The sequence below is a fragment of the Eubalaena glacialis genome, chromosome 20 (genome assembly GCF_028564815.1).
Source record: "Eubalaena glacialis isolate mEubGla1 chromosome 20, mEubGla1.1.hap2.+ XY, whole genome shotgun sequence".
In the NCBI taxonomy this organism is placed as follows: domain Eukaryota; kingdom Metazoa; phylum Chordata; class Mammalia; order Artiodactyla; family Balaenidae; genus Eubalaena; species Eubalaena glacialis.
This window is the reverse complement of record NC_083735.1, coordinates 10,818,511-10,830,593: the sequence shown is the minus strand read 5'-3', so window position 1 is coordinate 10,830,593 and position 12,083 is coordinate 10,818,511. Positions and strand designations below refer to the sequence as shown.

Genomic DNA, 12,083 nt, shown 5'->3' with positions numbered 1-12,083 from the left:
ACCTGCCCCCCCCAGTGCCCCCCACTCCCAGGGACCTCTGCCCTAACCTGTCCTAACGGGTCCCTTTAGTAAGTGGGTTCTTTAAATGGTGAGGATCTTAGTTGCAGCCGGTAATTCACTGGAGGAAGTATTCAAAGTTACAGAAATCCCACATCTCCTTTTAACTCCCAGTTCTAATTTCTTTCACAGCCTCAAATTAAACTTGGTGATGTGATGTCAAATCTCTGCTTTGCTTTTAAGCCAGCTTCTGAACGTACAGGTCAAAACCAGTGATTATATTTTTCTTAATTTTAGAGCTGAAACGTTTGGTGGCGCTGAGCAATGAGATAAAAAATCCCAGTAAGTGAGCCTGGAGCTCAGAGCAGGATTGCGCTCTGGGAAGGCATGTACGTTACCGCGTGCAGCTCTGGAAGGGACGCTCTGGGGAGAGGATGGCCTCGTTTCGTGCTCCAGCTTACACACTTGTCAACAATTCGCTCAAAACAAGTATTAGCTAATATTGTAACGTGTAGCAATTTTCATTGCATGCAGTGTTTTGGATTTCGGGTTGAGTGTGGCTGTTTAATCCAAGTGAGAATTGTATCAAATGGGATCTTCAGTTATTGGATTACATTGAATTCAGAAAGAATATATCCATCTGTGGTCACCGGGCCCATCAGGAAAGCAGATCATGCACGTGCAAGGCTTCACGGGGCATGGAGGCTTTGAATGCAGCGCCAGGCTAACTAGAGTCTTATTTCTTTGCTTTGGTTTTCATAATCCAGTTCAATACTCCGGGGTTTCACATTCTCCAAAAATTTAATAATGAGGATTGATATTTTCCTACAGTATACAGCTATTCTTTCTCACAAGGATTCATGCATTATTGACTTGTGATTTCGTTTCTTCCTGTAGCAATTCCTCTGAAGTCAGAATTAGCTTATGGGATTTCTGATAAGGGCCAGGTCCGCTTCTGGCTGCAGGCTAAGCACTTATCACCAGACGCCAGCTACCGCTTTATCATTAATGACGGAGAAGTCACTGACAGCGAGGTGAGTTCATGTGTGTGTGGCCTCTGGCTTTGGAGATGGCCAGGTATTACTTGGGAAGGTCAGTTCCTGAAAGTCAATATTCTGGGTCTGTTTTCATCCCTTTTCGAGCTGTAGAAGTTGGGGTGTAGAAGGCTGACAACATGAATGAGAGATGGTTGATTCTTGCGATGTTCAGAGATTTTGGTCTCGGGTAGATGAGAGATCAGGAGGCCTTTAAATCCAAGCCTGTTGGAATTAAAAAATGACAAACTGCGTTTTAGAGACTTGGTGTTGTGAAAAGGTTCAGGTTACATGGGGTGGCGGTTATCCTCAATGGATCAGTTTATTCACTCTTGATGACAGTTTTGAAAGGGTATATTTTTGCCCTGATGTGAGCAATGCCTCCCTAGGCCCCGCTCCCACTGAGAGCTCCCCATGGAAGGCGTCGGCTGGGAAATTAGTTTCTGCACCTTCCCTGAGCTTTTAGGCTGCCCCCTTGGCCTGGCAAATCTGGGCAGAGAAAAATGTGTAGGATGCTGTGATACAAATACTTTGCCCTTCTTCTACTTTTAATTGTATAGAATGAAGCTTACAGATATTACAAGGATTCCTTTTTTGCCTGTGGAACATTGTGTTTCCATATATGTCCTCTTGTCTAATTATTACAGCGCAACTGGGAACCCAGTTGAAAGACGACCTGTTTGATGGAGCCTTTCTTTGTTGTTCAGCGGTGCCCTTGGGGTCTCTCACATCCCACCATCTTTACCCCCTCTGCTCTCTTTTCCCTTGATACCCAATGCATCGTGTCTATTTAGCTATCCTACTGAGTCCTAAGTGCCTCAGCGGTGTGTCTGCTGCACGGATATTAACGGGATGGTTGAGATGTAGGGATTACTCATGCCAGGTGCGCGGCCCACTTACTCTCCCTCTGAGCTGGGCTCCTCATCCCTAGTCTGGCCTCTGTGTCTGATGGGTTTTTAGTAAAGCTTGGTTAGATGAACGTCTCTCAGGAAGAAATCGTTTATGGACAAAGATTACATGAGTTTTCTTATCCAGTCCATCTTCCCCATGAGAATAATGACATCCTTGAAGAACTGTACAAATTGGGGAGTTGGCTAGTAAGTAGAAAGCATGCAGTTTCCTCCTGGCTGCAAAAAAGCCCACAGTATGGATACTGTGTATGGAAGAGCATCGCATGATCAAGGTAATTGGAGACATTTTCTTTGAGCAGAGATCATGCTACGGAATGCGATGGAATTTAGTGTAATTGCACTTTATTTGTAGAACATCTTTTGATGAACATTTCCTACCTGCTGTGGAGAGCTTGCTTTAAAAACGGATGTCTTTGCTACCTGGCTCATGTTTTGAAATACGGCTGTACTATTTCATTCCTTAATTAGCAATCCACAGGTGACTTTTCCATGTGGAGATTGATGCTATTTTATGAAAGTCACATAATAGCCTGTATTTCTGGCCCCCATAAAATCATTGAACATCATCTCGCTGCATAATGGCAATCGCTAGAAGCCTGATTCTTTTCACAAACCTACCCAGAGCCTGCGGTGCAGAAGCTGAGAAAATGGAGAAGGCTCTGGATTGTTAAGAATCCGGCTGGTGAGCGTGGTTCCTTCTCCCTTCTCAGACCTAATTAGAGCAGGTTTCTAGAGGCCTCTACTCACAGATGTTTGATGGGGGCTAACGTCTTACAGACTCGGAGCAGCACCGTTGTCTGATCAACTTGAAATTTGCCCCCCGTATTCAAAAGCAAATACTCAAAACTGCAAAGAAACTCAAGGACCCTGGCAAGGTGCACCTGTTGCAGCCCTCAGACTGCTGTTCTTTGTGCAGCCCCCAAGAACTACCAGAGCCTCCGGGGAGAGAGTGGTGTCCTGCTCCCCTAATCGGGAGGCCTCGTGTAATCGGTACCGCCTCCTGAAATGACCTCTCTCTCAAAATGTAATCTGAGCTCATGCCTTCTCATTCATTGCTCTCTCTCTCACTTTATATACACCAAGTTCCCATCGGGAAAAAAATCTAAGCGATGTTGTCCAAGTACACAGTGTGTGCTTTACTTACTTGAAACAATATTGGAGTTTCCGATTTCCAGGTGATTTTTTTATGTTTCCTGGAAGTCAGGGCCTGTGGGCGGAGGTGGGCTTTATTCACTTAAAACCTGAAAGTCATATTTGATCACACAGAACCTAAGGCATCACGTTAACCCTTGGGACCTCAGACACTCATCTTCCTTTCCCCGTGGATGGCAGCTTATAGTCTGCAGATTGTTTTTGATTGTCCGCCGTAGCCTAGAAAAATGAGCCATAAACTTGCCCTCCTGGAGCTTATCCCAGAGTTGAAGAAATACAGCTTCAGTCAGAGAATGATATAGAAAAAGTACAGAATGAAGAGCGTGTAAAACAGTACAGTGAACACCGATTCAGAGAAGGCGGGGGTGTGGAGAGGCTGGAGTAGTTAGGGGCGATTTCAATAGCAGTGGATTCCTGGGTTCTCCTTCGGAGGAGGAACGCAGAGACTGGGCCCCGGAACACGTGTGCCCTGCAGCCTGCACACGCCAGAGCTAGCAAGGTGGGGGGCCGGGGGGCGAGGAGGGTGGGCTGACCAGGGGAGTGGCCACAGGGCATCTTGAAAATACACTTGGATTAAACGGAAGGGGTCAGAAGACAGAGGTGCCTCTTCCAACATCAGGCAGGAGAATTTAGAAACGATGCCCGATGCTGAGGGAAACGGGCTTAGGGATGTTGAACAAAGGTGCTATTTTGCTAATTTTCATCTTCTCAGCTCTCTTGTGACACTGGCATTTGGAATCCAAAATGTAAATGTCACCTGAAAGAGGAAGAAGAGCATTGTGAAAATAAATACACATGGTGTGTCAGAAAATGGCCGATCTTACACATTTTCCGTTAGTTACCCGCAGATGGGAGTTCGTTGTAATAGTCTCCTCGAGGTAAGGGCTGTAGGAGGAGTGCAGGTTCTCAGGGGAAGGAGTGGACTTTGCTCCTGCGCCTCCTGTTTCTTGGCTGCTGACCACAGGTTATTGGCGATGACTCGCTCATCTCACCCCACAGCCCCACCTTCCTGGGACGGCTCCTTAACTCAGGCTGGGAAGCCTTTGCGTAAATCCCAGCTGGGCTCCTCTGAAAGGAAGCAGGAATGCCTGCAGGAAACGTCACCAGCAAAGGTTGTCATGCTTTTGTTCATTCTGGGCATAGCGTGGTGGGGGTCAAGGCCAGAGGAAGCAGCCCTCCTGTGGTGTTGGGAGTGGTGTTCCTGAGGGGAGACCCGGTCCCGGCGCCCCTATGCTGTCCTTGCCCTGAGTGACGGCTGCATCGAAGACGAGTCATTCTCTGGATGTGCTTCTTCTGCCTCCCTGACCCCTGCTAGATTGCAGATATCGTATCCAAGGGCGGAATAAGACATGGTCCATTCGCAACCACACCTCAGTCTCTGTAGCTCATCACAGGCGATGAGAGCAGAGTCCGAGGGAGACGTGAGCTCTGGATGGGCGGCACTGGGAAAGGGTTCCCATTGGAGGCTGCCCGGATGGGGGATGCAGAGCCTGGGCACCTTCAACCCTGGTGCTGGTGGCGGTGTTGAGTAGGGGGCGGCCAGTCGTGATGCCCGTGTCCCCAGAGTCCCCGGGACTGAAGCCCTCGTGGCTGTGGAGATGGTTGTGTTGTTGCCTGTGGTTTTGTGATCGGACATGGCCAAGGGCACCCCGTTCTCTTTCCCCCGTGTGCTGAGTTATCTCACATCAGGTGCACATTCCCGAGGAGTGTGCAGAGTTTCTGCTGGATTCTTTGTGTGTAGGTCACTCCCCACGCAGACCTAGGGCTTCATCGCCGAATGTCGCTCGTTTGATCTTTGGTTCACCAAGAGGTTCAGTGGCTGAAATTTCTTTTTGTGTGTTTTTTGGGCACCACGATCCCTTAAGATACAATAGTTGATGCAACTGTTAGGTGCCAGCGGGAAAACTGGAGGGAGGAATTTCACGGTGGAATTCTCCCCTTCCTTCTGTGCTCCCAGACACACAGAATCAAGTGTGACAAGTCAACTGGCCTTATCGAGATGGTGATAGATGAGTTTACCATCAAAAACGAAGGCACCTACACTGTGCAGATTCACGACGGAAAAGCCAAAAATCAGTCTTCTCTGGTTCTCATTGGAGACGGTATGCTGTGTGGAAGGTCTTCATATGTCTGTAAAGGAAAATTCAAAGCAAATTCTTTCGACCAGAGAGAAGCAAATGTATTTCATTTCTATTTTTTTCCCCTTAAATATTGGATTTAGCATTCAAGGCTGTCCTAGAAGAGGCTGAATTTCAAAGAAAGGAATTTCTCAGGAAACAAGGTAGGTGGTTGGCTGGCTTCCCCACCACTAGCACAAGACAAAGGTTTAGGATTTGAGCATTTGCTTGGAGCAGATCCTACTTAATGCCAAACGACTCTAACTTCAATTTTAAATGATCGAGAAGTCAGACCACGTCTTAGCTGTAGAAGTTTGTATACTTTTCTGTTCTTTGACCTTTCCCTTTATTTCATCTGTATTTTCTTCTTGCTTCTACCTTGAAAAGCCCTGGAATCTATTGTTGAGTGTTCGTATTTTCCTGCAGTGATAAGGAAAGGGTGCCTCCATTACATGTCCAGATGGAGTCCAGTGATTGTGACAAAAAGGAATAAAGAACGGGGGTGGGTGAGTTGGGGGGATTATTAGGAGAAATGGAGAGAGGGCAGTAGACCCAATTCCAATAGCCAGGAGCTTGTTATTTTACTTAAAATTGTGTGAACTTTTCAACTTTTAGATGTTTTAACTTTAATTACAAACAATACTTTTTAAATATATCGTTTTAAAAATGCATATTAAAAATAAATAAATAAATAAAAAATAAAAATGCATATTAACTAGATACAAAGGAAAATGGATAAATTTTAGAAACTGAACTACAACCCAAGGGTTTATTTGAAAAATATTTTTTATATGGAATTTCTATAGTTTTTGAAAAAAAGTTAGAATACAGCTTTTAAAATATAAAATGAAGACATTATTTTCATTGTTTTAAGTTATTTTTATTTTTAGTAGTCAAAAATATTTATTTTACTCATTTCTACAATATGATTTTTTTTCTACAATATGATTCTACAACTCTGTAGGATGTATTTATATGGAAGAAATCAATAAATACTTTCTAAAACTGCTTTGTATTTTTGTGTTGAATGTATTATTAGCATATGACTTCTGCATTTATATTAAGTAAAAATGATATTTTTGAAAGATATATAAATTAATCTTTGATTTCAAATGCTATATAAATATCGTGTGTTGACATAATTGCTAAGTCAAACTGCTTTTTCTTCATCTTATCTCAATTAGTTCTGCTGTTTTAAAGTTTTTCTATACTATGCTGTTGGATGTTGTTAGACACATGTCTTGAGAAAAAAATATAATATTTCATTATTCTTCCTTCTAAAGAGCAATAGCTATTAGACATCACTGAGAAGGAGAGATCAGACAGCATCATCCAGCTAGAGATAGAGATTTCAGTATCAGTATTGCACACACTGACTTCGGAGCCCTGAAAATTAGTTTTATTAAATTATCTTGGTTTCAGACTGAACAGCTACTTTCTTCTGCCCAAAATGCATTTGTATGTGTGTGTGTGTATGTATACATTTTTTCCCCTTTATTTAAACTTTTTCCCCTTTTTCCCGCCAGGCCCTCATTTCGCTGAGTATCTGCACTGGGATGTTACAGAAGACTGTGAAGTCCGGCTGGTCTGTAAGGTGAGGAATCGGTTCTAGCCAGAAGAGAGTGAGACTCCCATTCTCGTGACAGTGGAGACAGTCAGGAAGCAGCTACGCTCAGATCACACTGGTGGTGTAGCGCAGGGGGTTGGATTAGGGGCGGGTGGTACTCAGACTTTCAGTCTCGTCTGTGGTCTTTGTCAACAGATTACAGGGGCAACCAAATGAAGATTCAAGTAGGTAGTTTATAAAATATTTATTTAAGATTTCAGTAAGTGAACTTATGGGAAAGAGTGCTGTGGTGAAATTTATCTGGTAATTTCTGTGCTGCTCATATGATTTCTTTAGGAAATAAAAGGTATGTTTGGGGAATAAGATGCTCTTAAGTTTTTGTTTGAGCAATTCAGTAATAAAGTAAGCCTGAATTACTACTAACTATAAAAACCTGTATTTTGGGGAACAGACTTTAAGTTAGTGAGCCCCTGCTATATGGCTGTCTCTGTAGAAGAAGAGGCTGTGGGGAAAGCTCGATCATGCATCATTTCTGTTCCCAAGCTACTCACAGACAAGAGAGAAAAACAAGCAGACAAGTCAACAAAGCGGTGAATCCTGAGCTGAGTGCGGGGGGAATGACTGAGAAGGATACAGGTCGACGAGGGTGGAAACTGCTCCCATAGGCTGAACTGTGAAACAGCCGCATGGGAAACTAGGAGCCGAAGGATTAGAGGGTGAATTATGTGTCGGCCGCTGTGGAGAGCAGTATGGCAGCTCCTCAGAAGTAATGCGTGGAATTACTATACAATCCAGCCTCAGATAGATACGTGTGCACAATGATGGTGGCCGCGTGATCCACGATAACCCAGTGTGGAGGTGGCCGAAGTGCCCATCAATGGATGGATAAACAAATGTGGTAAATTCGCGGACTGTCATTCAGCCTTAAAAAGGAAGGAAATCCTGTTACCTGCTACAACACGGATGATCCTTGGGTGAAATAAGCCAGACCCAAAAGGACACACACTGTATGATTCCACTTACATGAGGTCCCTAGAGCAGTCAAACTCATAGACAGAAGTAGGATGGAGGCGACCAGGGGCTGAAGGATGGGGGTGGGAAGTCAGTGTTTAATGGGGACAGAGTGTCAGGTTGGGAAGACGAGGAAGTTCTGGAGATGGTTGGTGGTGATGGTTACACAGCAACGTGAATGTGCGTAATGCCACAGAATTGTACACTTAAAAATGGTGAAGATGGTAAATTTTATATTATCTGTATTTTACTACAATAAGAAATACATAAGGTTGGTAAGACAGTTGGGGGCTGGACCAGAGGGCATCCAGCAGGGCAGAGGTGGGCTCTGGTCTGCAGACGGCGGGGAGCCTGCCTTTGGGGTTTTCAGAAGGAGCGTGATGACTCTGGCTGTTTCTTAAGGCCAGAGGGGAGGCTGCCCAAGAGGCTCAATGAGAGATGGGAACTCAGGCGAGCGTAGTGGTCACGTGCACAGAGTAGGAGATACGCCAGAAGTCTGTTTAGGAGCTACGGTTCCAGCAGGAGTTGGTGAGTAATTGGATGTGAGCGAGGACAGTGTCTTGGACGATCTTAGGTCTCTGTCTTGGAGACCAGGTGGTGCTGTGATACTAACCAGCACTGCAGAGGCAGGCCCAAGTCTGAGGATTTTGAGGATAAATTCAGTTTTGCAGGTACTTCGTTGGTTACACCTGTAGCACAGGCGATATGGTGCGCTACCATCGTCACCGTGAGCCCGACCCTCACAGCAAGCTGAAGCTCGGCTGTGGAGGTTTATGAGGTGGCAGGACACGCGTGGCGGTGAGAACGACGCCCGTGGGTCAGGTTTGCTGAAGGTCAGCCTTTAGAGACAGAAAGATAATGGAAACTTGGAGAATTTTGGAAAATATCATGCTGTCAGAGTAGAACAGGAGAGAAGGATTTTTAAGGGAATTACTGAGGGGAAGTCCTCAGAGAAATAAGAGGAGAAACAAGAAGCGGCTTTATGGAATGAAGAAGGTGAGGAATTCAAGGAGTGAATACCACACAGCAGTGTCCTGAGTGAGGAGAGGGCTGACGCGGGGCCTGCCACCTCGTCCGGGTGGGCTGGTGGCCGGGGGGTGGGAGTCTGAACGGCGCTGGCTGATGGGATGGAAGATGGGTGAAGACTGAGCTGAACCCATCACACCCTGGGAGTCCCAGCGGGTCGTGGACGTGGGGGTCAAGTCCTTCTCTCCCCGCTGTCTGGATGGGGACATTCAATCATGTTTAGATGCTGAGCGGGAAAACAGAAGACAAATCAAGGGTGAAGGCCACCTGTCAGAATGGCCATCATCAAAAAGACAAGAAATGACAAATGTTGGCAAAACTGTGGAGAAAAGGGAGCCCTCGTGCACTGTTGGTGGGAATGTAAATCGGTGCAGCCACTGTGGGAAAACAGTACGGAGGTTCTCAAAAGATTAAAAACAGAGCTACCATACGATCCAGCGATCCCACCTCTGGGAGTCTGTCTCGAGGAAGTGATGTCACTGTTGTGTAGAGACACCTGCACCACGTGTCCGTAGCAGCATTGCTCACAATGGCCAAGACGTGGACACAGCCAAGGGTCTGCTGATGAATGAATGACTAAAGAAGATGTGACACACACACACACACACACACACACACACACACACACAGGAATATTATTCAGTCATAAAAAAGATGGACATTCTGCCATTTGTAACAATATGGATGGATCTTGAGGGAAATAAGCTCAGTGAAGTAAGTTAGACAGAGAAAGACAGACACGACATGATTTCACTTATATGTGGAATCTAAAAAAAGCCAAACTCATAGAAACAAAGAGACGAGTGGTGGTTGCTAAGGGGTGGGGGAGATGTTGGTCAAAGGGTACAAACTGCCAGTTATGAAATGAGTAAGTTCTGGGGTCTAATGCCCAGCGTGGTGACTGTAGCTAATAACACTGTTTTATATACTTGAAAGTTGCTGAGACAGTGACCTTGAGTGTTCTCACCGCTCACACATACACACAGTGGTAAGCATGTGAGGTGAAGGATGTGTTAACTAACCTCATTGTGGGAACCATTTTGCAATATATACGTGTATCAAGTTGTGTACATTGTACACCTTAAACATACACGGTGGTAAATGTCAATTAAGGCAGTGGCTATGTTGTAGTCAGTTGGCTCTTTTTTCTGACCAGGGTGTCCTGAGTACATGCGCACAATGGCGGTGGGACAAATAGGAATTCTGCTCCCAACGTGCTCTGACATCCTCCTAGTGGTGTAGGCCCTCCTGTGAATATTTGATAATATTTTAAGTTCCCTGATCAAAGTGAGTCATAAATCTTTAAACACAGATATTGGAGAAACTGAATAACTATTGCTTGAGAAGTGAGTCTTTTGCAATTTAACCCACCTAGTCTGCATACTCGTGTCCCATCACTCCTGTGATTCCGTGAACCCTTCTTCCACATAGGTTGTTGCCTAATAATACTTTGGCAGGTGGTTATTGTTCTATTTACTTACATAACAAAACACATGGAGAAAAATCAATGTGAGGACGTATTCATATTATAACTTTACAGAAAACCATCTTTTAAAAGAAAAGTTTAAGGCAAGAGAAACCTCAGTCATGAACGGAAGGAAATCTGGGAGAGAGATTTCTCACACACCTCCAGTAAAGCTTTGGGGAGGACGCACTCAGTGAGAGTCGGGCAGGGCCCCGTGTCTCAGGAGGGATCCTGATGTGACCTTTTCCTGGATACTTATGTGCATGTGAGGTGCGCGTATTGAAAAAGTGGTAGAGGACTTCCCTGGTGGCGCAGCGGTTAGGAATCTGCCTGCCAACGCAGGGGACACGGGTTTGAGCCCTGGTCCGGGAAGATCCCACATGCCGCGGAGCAACTAAGCCCGTGCGCCACAACTACTGAACCTGTGCTCTAGAGCCCGCGAGCCACAACTACTGAGCCCGCACGCACCACAACTACTGAAGCCCCCAAGCCTAGAGCCCGTGCTCCGCAACAAGAGAAGCCACCTCAATGAGAAGCCCGCGCACTGCAATGAGGAGTAGCCCCCGCTCGCTGCAACTAGAGAAAGCCCGCGTGCAGCAACGAAGACCCAACACAGCCAAAAAGAAAGAGAGAGAGAGGGAGGGACGGAGGAAGGAAGGAAGGAGGGAAGAAAAGAAAAAAAGTGGTAGAGACATTGCAGAGAGTTCAGAGAAGCGACAAATGAGTTATTTGGGGACGGAAGACACCCCACCACCACCCCCGAGCTACAGGACAAATAAAGTAACTGAGGATATAGGTTTTAGAGAACAGAGGCTGAAAGTCATTGGAAAGGTTTTTATTTAGCACCCAAGGACCGACAGTGTAAATATCTTGGAAAATGAGAGTAAGAGGGAGCAGTGCTGAATTAAGGTGGAAGAGAGTCGGGGATTGGCTTGGCGTGGAAATGGACACAAGGGAGATTTTGAGGTGTTAGGACAAAGTACATCGTCTGCTGGGATTGTTTAGCTTCGCTCCATCCTACTGCTGACTGTCACCACGTGGTCCTGGCTTCAGAAGGAAGAGCCTAGCTCCCAGACCAGCGGGAGACAGCCCTGCTCTTACTCTGAAACATTTATGGAATTATTCTCCGTATCGGGCACGCTGCTGTGTCCCGTGTGCAAGTGCGAGTAGAACATTCCGGAGCCCTGCTGTCTGGGGATTGTCTCCCAGGGCTGTCACCAACGACAGCAACTGATGTAGCTGCTATGGGAAGTCTAAAATACGTGGCGCTGCTACACTCTCGGAACTAATCACGTGCTCTCAATGTTTGTAATTTATTTTTTGTCGCTGACATCTCTGTTGTTGAGTCTGTACGGGATGTGAATGCAAAATGGTCCGTGTCACACAATTCAATGTGATCGGTACATTCTGCTCGTACAGAACCAGAATTCTTCTTCTTCGTGGGTCGTGTAGGTCAGAGCATGTGACTTGAGATGCTTACTCATCTTTGGAATTCTGCAAAGCTGAGTTTCAAGTTCAAGCTTATGGCAGAGACTGAATTTCGAGGAATTTTAGTAGAAGGAAAGTCCTCGTGCCCAGTGGGCTCGTTTTGTGTTAAAGTTTCTTTCCCCTGCGTCTGTGTGTCCGCAATGTCATGTTGCCAAAAAAGCAGTCACTCAACAGTTTTATAGACCAATAATGATATTTTATATTATTTATAAATTTAAAATACACTGCTTGCTTACATCTTGTCTTTATTACTGACACCTCACATGAACCAAAAAACCTTGCACTGTCTAATCTCATGGGTTAGCACGAACAGGA

At 45.6% G+C, this 12,083-nt stretch overlaps 1 protein-coding gene across 1 annotated transcript in view; it reads left to right on the top strand.

Annotated features, from left to right (window-relative positions):
- Positions 1-12,083, top strand: part of MYOM2 (myomesin 2) — a 74,585-nt gene that overhangs the window by 47,894 nt on the left and 14,608 nt on the right. Inside the window, exons 23-27 of the mRNA XM_061177179.1 lie at positions 295-339; positions 895-1,031; positions 5,052-5,196; positions 5,316-5,375; positions 6,738-6,805. Coding sequence (XP_061033162.1) covers positions 295-339; positions 895-1,031; positions 5,052-5,196; positions 5,316-5,375; positions 6,738-6,805 — 455 coding nt within the window. The remainder of the gene's footprint in view (positions 1-294; positions 340-894; positions 1,032-5,051; positions 5,197-5,315; positions 5,376-6,737; positions 6,806-12,083) is intronic.